General features: G+C 44.0%; 1 protein-coding gene across 7 annotated transcripts in view; it reads right to left on the bottom strand.

The window, feature by feature from the left end:
• The window catches only part of nfixa (nuclear factor I/Xa), a 116408-nt gene extending 108619 nt beyond the window's left edge, over positions 1-7789 (bottom strand). The window contains exon 1 of one of the 7 annotated variants that reach the window (XM_083938377.1): positions 7121-7789. In XM_083938377.1, coding sequence (XP_083794503.1) covers positions 7121-7123 — 3 coding nt within the window. In that variant the 5' untranslated portion in view covers positions 7124-7789. The remainder of the gene's footprint in view (positions 1-7120) is intronic. The other 6 variants (XM_083938374.1, XM_083938380.1, XM_083938375.1 and 3 more) reach the window with 6 other exon arrangements.
• Positions 7790-8235: the final 446 nt, after the last annotated feature.

Here is an 8235-nt window from a genome sequence, read left to right as displayed (position 1 = left end):
TCTGCGCTCTCTGTGTCTCTGCACCGTCTTTACTGCACTGAAGCAGCACTTTGTACCAATAGTTGTGACATCACAACCGTACAGAAGTCCTGACAGCTCATTTAAAGGCACATTTTCTGAAAACCGGCTGTGTGCATTTCTCTGTGAATTGAGTGTATTGATACTTTCACAGTATTCATATATCACCTCCACCTGGTTTGTAAGAAATAAAAAAATCTCAGGTTTTACAATATGGGAACTTTAAACTACACTGGCCCTAATAATGGTGTTTAAAAATTCTGAGTACATATTAAAATACAGAAGGGCATTTGTGACCAATCGTGTACTGAAATCACCAGGATCATACATTGATTTTCTTGCTTCCCTTTTGTGAGACCGTCCGAAAACATACCTGTACTATTTGAGACAGCTTCATAACCCCTACTCGTGTCATTTCTCCAAAGAGCTGCTAAACAACTCTTGCACTATACATCCCCAGCCAGACTGTCTGTAAGTACTAGCATGTATGCGTAAGTGTGCATTCAGGGAGCTTCATTTGTATTCTAAGTCAAGCAGGCAGGCAGGCAGGGTTCTGGCACGGCCCAGAGCTGTGAAATGGGCTCTCCTCGCAGTTCTGCTGTTGATTGGATCAACCTATCCCACTCTACTTAGCCGAAGGGAGCCCAAATCCCACAGCCGCTGTGCCGTTCTGTGAAATCCTATTTAATTTCACAACTTTAACGGATAAAAAAGGGTGCACACACGTTTGTGCCAGCCCGAGACCCCATGCCACATTTATTTAGCTGAACAGGAGCAAAGAGAAAACCGTATATCTGGTGTGTGGAAACACTTAAATGCACACACACATATGGTCTCACCCTCCTGAAAATGTAATCACCTGCACGTACAGTATATATGCTTTTTTTCCCCACACCCATGTGCTCTCGGCCCTGCACACAAACTCGTACACACACACACCAACGCACACGTGCATGCCACTTACGCAGACACAAACCCCATAATAAGAGCCAGACATTGGCAGACCACACAGCCCTGAGTTGTGGTGAAAACAAAGGCTATTCATATCCTTCGCAATGAGAGGTCTGTACAGCTAACGCGCTTTCTCCCTCTCTCCCCGTCTCTCCCCTCAGCTTTTTATTACAGATAATCTGCACTTGCAAACCTTCCATTTTTCTGCAATTGTGCGATTTCTAATCATCTTTATTAGTCCATAAACATGTTTTTTTTATTTTTAGTCTATTTTATAGCCGAGGCCTCCAGCTCTTTAAGGGGGGCAACACACTGCCTATTGTTGAGTCTCAAGAAGAGGAGGAAGCCAGGAACGGAGTGAGAGAGGCCTGCTGATAAGACTGCACAGCAATATGAGAATGGGATAGCAGAGTTCTTCAATTGCTTACATACACAAGCATGCTGACCTACCCCCCCCCCCCCCACACACACACACACACACACACACACACACACACACACACACACGCACACACACACACCACATGTGTCTGATAATGAGATGTAGCATCTGATTGGCCGTGCGCTCAGAATAATAGCCTGGATTAACGGCACCTGCGTGTGGGTCCGAACCAGCACGGCGACTTTACCAGCGAGTGGATCACAATGCATCAGGTGTGCCGGAGCCTCTGTAATTGGCTAAGCCTCTCCAGAAACAAGGTCAGGTGCACTAGCAAGCCTCCTCTTATTGGTTGAGCCGTACCCAAAAAAGCTGCGGGAAAGAACTGTTTTCATTGGCCGCCATTGCCTCATTCTGCTGGTGAATGGGTGTCTGGCAGGATGGCACTTGGGGAACTGGTTCAACTGGGAATGTGTGGGGAATATAATTATTTAAGAATATCTTTGCAAATACAGATAATGTCAATATTACTCATCCTTAAATTTGGAGCTCTTTAAAACAATGTTAAAAAAACAAACAAAAAAGGAAACTGCACTCCAACAATAGATAATTTGCTCCCATTTCATATTAACCAACCGACAAAGAGGAATTTAAATGCCCTCTTTATGTCGTCAGCCAAAGAAACAGGTGTTGATGAACCTCAATCCCATTGTGCAACAGTGAATAACATGAAGCTAATGAATAGGCTAAGCTCTGTACCTGCCACTGGGGAGGCCAGAACATTCTGACTCCCTTTGTAGTAAACCCCCAAAAAACTCCAGGCCCCCAAACACTCTCTCCTGCAGCAGTGTATGAATTATATATTGTACTATATATATAGAGCATATGCCCGGCCCATATGGCCAGCCCTGAGCGAAAAAATCTCAAAGCCCTCCTTAATTAACATTTTAGAGGGAAGATTCGGAGGCGGGAGATTGAGTCAGTGACCTATTTGGAGTCCATCATCGCCCAATGCAAATGTGTTAATTGAGACAGATTTTCCCACTCCACAAATATGTGGAGTAGGGAATGCGATGGAGGATTTTTTTTTTTTGGTCGGAGCCATCTGATCTAAGGTAGGGGTATAAAGGATCTGTTTTAAACTGCCTTTACTGCTGCCGCTACTGACAAAAGATGACACTTTCTCCCCTTATCTCACACAGTCTTTCCTTGGCTCTCTCTCTCTCTCTCTCTCTCTCTCTCTCTCTCTCTCTCTCTCTCTCTCTCTCTCTGAGTATATGTGCTGACGACCATATGGCCAAATTCTTTGGAGGTGAGATCTCCGAAACCTGCTCACACACTGACTCACACATACACACACGCACCTCCACAGAGCTTTGTGTATGAAAGGCCTGATGGTGGAATTTGTTCTCAGATGGCTCCGTTTTAAAGCACATGAATGGCAACATATCAATGATCCTCCTCTCTGTCGTTCTGTCTCTCTCTGAATCTCCCATTTTCAGTTACACACAAACAATCACACATACACACACACTAATTCACCACCTACACACAAAAAAACTTATACCGCTCACACACCTGGTGCAGTCTTGTTTCCAGAAAGCATTTACTTCTGGCTGCATCATCAACCACAACCACTATCGCCGCTGTCAGTCCATCTTTTTAACAACCATAATTATTATCAGCACCATTGTGTCTTATCATCATGATTTGGTGGCTGAAAATAACACTGCCAAGTTTAAGGCACAGGATGAGAAATGTGGGGATGGGGAGAGAGGAGATGAGAGTCCAGCCAACCTGCGTGAGATGGCAACCACTTCAAAGACGCCAGGCCGCACCGGCGATCTGTTCCACGGTGTGTGAGGGGTGTATGAAAGGCAGAAATGGCCGCCGTGTGAGTCCCTGCCAAAGCTACCTCGGGGAGAAATGTTGGAAAAATCAGATTTTTCGCACAGCCATCTCGAGGGGGTGGGTGAGTGAAGGGAAGACGGGGAGAATAAGAAGGAAGATGAGAAACTGAAGGGGCTACATTAAAAAAAGAAGGCTAGATGGATGGCTGAGCAGAGCGGGGCTAATTATTTCACTCCACTTGCGGGTCCTGAAGGTTTTGTTGGGTCAGAAGTACAGCCAAGATGCAGCGCTGGAGACTGCATTTGGCTTAATTGTGCAGTTGCGTTTAATACAATAGTAAACGCTGGGATTCTGTAAGAGGCAGAATCCCACCATTGTATAAGGCATGAGGCACATTAACATGTTAAGGAGGTCTGACTGCGGGAGGTGAGAGTGTAAAACTATTTCAAGTTTATTCGGCAAAAAACATTCAACTTATGCCGGAAATTCAACCTCCGCTTTAGGGCTGCCCCCCTTAGCTGATTAGTCGACTAATTGGTTGTTTTGGTCTTAGCCGACTAACATTTCTTTAGTCGATGACACATTTTTTAATGCTTTTTTTCCCACGTTGAATGACTTATTATTGATACTTTTTTCAGTTTTACAGATCTGTTAATTATAACAACTTATCGACAAAATCGTAAAAGTGCTAGCCGACTAAAATCGAGGACAATCCTGCTTTATGTGTGTGGGATTTCGAATCAAAAGTGCTTATATGCAAATCAGCTGGGTGAGGTTCAAACTTTTGAATGCCTGAGTAATAGATAGAAACTATGCCAGTCTTGACAATAGTTGTCGAAAAAAAAACTTCCTTTCAAAACTGTTACGATGAAACAAGTTTGAACAGAGCGCACATTGTGACACACCCCAAGATTCGCTTGGCATGGTGCCTTCGCCTGTCAACCACTGGTCTTGCTCGACAGGGCGGCCTTCAGATAAACACATTGCCAATTGTAACACTGAACTTCCCGGGCTGCAACATTTCACTACCACACTGCTTTGCACCATGCATGCGCCTCCTCCGTACACTAGGTAACCCAACGCCGGCAACCCCTTTCCTACATGGATCTTTATACATGCTTTTCTTAATAGCGGGACCACACTCAGTTAAGGTCTCACCGCATAGGCTATGTGCATTTAACAATGAGGTTTAGGCTGGTACAATCAGCCCTTTGTGTCACACAAGGACTGATCCATGGGGAGATTTTCTTGTGGTTATGGTTCTAATATAGCAGAGTTTACCACAAAGACCAGGAAGCATAGAGTTACACTACAGACACACACACACACACTCAGTATGACTCAATAGGGCAACGCGTTGATCTCCTTTCAAATGTGTCACCACTTCTAACTGAAATGATATTAAAAAATGTATTTGATAACATGGTACGGTTCACGCCCACCTCCCAGCTTGGCACCAATAACAGTCTTGGCTCTGAATTGACTGACGGGTTCTGTGGTTGGCAGGTTTTCTTTGCAACAATCGTAGTGCAACTTACTGTGTAATTAAAGGCCCACAATCACAACAAAATGAGTATTGTGATATCACTGCCAATAATATACCATTGTGTTTCGTTCACCTTAAGAAATATGGACGGATAATTGGCATCGCAAATCACAAGTGGCCTTTTGAACCGCTCAAGGGCGTAATAGTGTTTTTGTACAGGTATGACTGGCTGTCACAACATCACAATCATTTTTGCAGGTGAGGTGACCCAAGAATAAAGTTAAACATTACTCTTCTAACTGATGTTTTAAAGACCTTAAAAGATGTATTCATAAGTAATTCATCTAAAGGATCGAAATCAAGCTGCTCCTGTGAAGTTGTTTGATAGGAATAAATAAGAGGCAGACTCAAACCTGCCGAGATGCTCTAATGTTCCAGTATACGAGACTCTTTTGCTTATTGTTGGAGACATTGAATTTCCCATCCAGTCTGAATTTGAGGTAACGTTTTCTGGACAATATGGAAAACACCTTGAGCAAATAAAATGATATATGAGTCAGTTGCTGTACCACATGTAATAAATAAAATTAATAACAAGACTCTTAATTATCCTCGTGTCCGGGAGTTTTCATTCCCATTTGCTGTATCAACTAGTGCACAAATATTGCTGCATTGCTGGCGATTTGGCATGTGTGTTGCAATACTTATTGTCTTTATTGGTGAGACAAAGACATTGCCATTTCACATCCAGATAGTGTTCCAGTCTATATAAATCACTGCATTGTATTTCTGTCTTAGGATGTTAAAATCTCAAACCTGCTAGAGGACTATTGCTGTGATAATATTAAGAAGCACAGTGAAACTGTTTAGTCCCCGGTGTTCAAAGAGCCACATACATTGTGTTGCTAAAAAAAACCCTGAAAATGTTCTGATATGTGCATACTCCTCTAAAGTGTTGCATTATGATTCTACAAAAACTTCCCACCATTACCTCTGATTATTCTAACAGTTCAAAAGATCAACCCTGTGAGCTGTAGCACGTCACAGTAAGCTCTTAGCTCGATAATAAAGATCAATTATAATGTAGGTCACAATGTTAGGCCGTTATTTTTATAATTTGAGGACTATAATAATCAAAAGCTTGGAGCTGCAACATGACAGAGTAATGTCAAGGAATCCCTCCTGGTGAAAAGAGCAACGGTGTAAGGAAGTTTTTAAGCAGATAGTGAAACATAATACGCATTTATCTAAATGCTGCAGGATTTAAAAATATAATTAAATCATCACCCGACCAGAGATTCTTCCTTTTGATTTTCTGATCAACAATAAATTCTATACGGAGGTGCTCTTATTCTCATTCATGCTGCTTTCCCACTTGTTCTGGAGGCACAAAGACAGTCTGTGTGTCACCTCACCTCCCCACCCCCTTTTAGTCGCTATAAAGTGCCATCAACTACGCAAATGAAGTGCCCGTTGATAAAAGTCTAAAAAAAAAAACAAGAGAAAGAAAAAAAAAAAAAAAACAGCAGCCGGTTCAGACAGAAAAGGCACAGCCCGGGTGCAGAGGTGGAGGATGGTGCAGCAACCCTGCTCCACGTGGATTTATAGGATGCTTTCAGTTCATGATTCGCGTTGTAATGATGAATACCACACACATACTATGGTGGGCTTTTTAGATCTCCGCAGTCTGCGGTCGCATGTATGTTTTATTCTGTTTGATCTGAGCTGCGCAGGAAGATCAGCATCCACTTTGTCAATCTGTATTTACTGGGCCACTCAAACGCCTCTGCAAACAGCTCAGGCTGCACAACGTTAACCCATCGGAGCGACTGAATCAGTCTGAATTAGGAAAAAGGATGTTTTATAACACGCATCTAATTATGACAACGTTGGTATTTCTTTGGGGGAGGTTTAAAGACATTACGTGCAAGGAAAGAGCGAGAAAAGTTCACCCCAAAATAAAAAAAAATGTGAGATATGTTTATAGAATAAAATATAGAGAGGCATTAAAATACAAGTGTCAAATTGTGGTCAGTCAATGTCAGTTTCGATGTTTCATTATAATCAAAATTGGCAGGAGCAAGGATCTACACACATATTGTCTCTCTCTCTCTTTCTCACACACGCACGCACACACACACAAACACACACACACACGCACACACACACACACACACACACACACACACACACACACACACACACACACACACACACACACAGGTGCGTCGTGTCGTCATCTATGGCCTCACACTCCCCAGCCAAATCTCCCTCCGTCGTCCAGCAAACTGCTGCTCTTCCACAAAGAAATTAAAAACCTTAAACTAACCGCAGGGATTCGGTTAAACACAAGCAATGTTTGGTTTATGTTCAGTCCTATAGACTTTACCCTATAGACCCAACAGAGGGGAACTATTGAGTTACACAGCACGTACCATTATAGCGTGGGGAGATCTGCCAACCCTCTCAATGCCCCATTTTCCTTTAAAAGTTCAGCTTCCAAAAAAGTGAGAGAGGGAGTGAGGGCTGAGGGAGGAAAGACTTGGTCTCTTCGCTGTTGCCGGAAGCAAAAAAAGGACCTTTAAACAAGTCGGCCTTAGGCCCAGATAGAAAAAAAACACGCTCTTTCAAAAGTGGGTTCACTCTGCAAGAGATAGGAGTAAAAGAGGACAGCAGCTCCGAGCTCTCCGTCTACCGCAGTTTGGCCTCAGATGCGCCCATGTCCAGCAGCAAGAAGTCAGGGAGACGTCTGCGTCAAAGTCCCGAGGTGCGTCCTTCAGCGGCTAAACTTGTCCAGCAGATTTGGGAGACGCTAAAAAAAAACTCCTCGAAATAATATTAATTACACGATAAAAAAAAATAATGGACGGGAACGGTGATGCAAAGTAAGTTTTTTTTTAATTTTTTTCCCCCCGTGTACAGCCTTTGCAGTCGGGCGGCTTCTGTCTCCAAAACGTGTCCAAAGCGGCTGTCTCCCGCGCGGCGCGTCCGATCTGTTTTACCCTCGTATCGCTCTCTCTCTTTCTCTCTCTCTCTCCTCTCTCTTGTTTCCAAACACACACGAACGCACACACACACGCGAAGTTACACACAAGCGGGGGGACACCCCTGGTCCCTCGCCGCCGCCGCCTCCTTCTCAAAGCTGACGAGATGAAAGAGCAGCTTGCGTTTTGCTTCTTCAGATCGCTGCAGTCTCGCCGATAGCAGAATGCCTGCACAGCGACACGTAGTCGTAGTCGGTCCGGGGGCTTCGGTGGGGCTCTTGATGCCTCGATCGGTGCGTAAAAATGGAAGCTCTCCGTGCGCTCCGGTAGCGACAGATAGCCCGCAATTCCCTCTCCCGGAAAAAAATATATCAGCCGCTAAATATGCTCACCTCAGCAGCGTGCGTCCTGTTTACACACACACACACACACACACACACACACAGGAAAAAAAAAATAGATGGGGGAATTAGGGCAGTTGTTTACAGTGAAACTGGGGGCCGGTGCTTCAGCCGGTAGCGTCGAACTGGTGAATTATTAGGTGAATTATTAATAAAGCGAGCGGT

The sequence above is a fragment of the Echiichthys vipera genome (genome assembly GCF_963691815.1).
Source record: "Echiichthys vipera genome assembly, chromosome: 2".
Taxonomy (NCBI): Eukaryota; Metazoa; Chordata; class Actinopteri; order Perciformes; family Trachinidae; genus Echiichthys; species Echiichthys vipera.
Note: the sequence above shows the minus strand (reverse complement) of the source record. Positions and strands in the feature narration are given on the sequence as shown.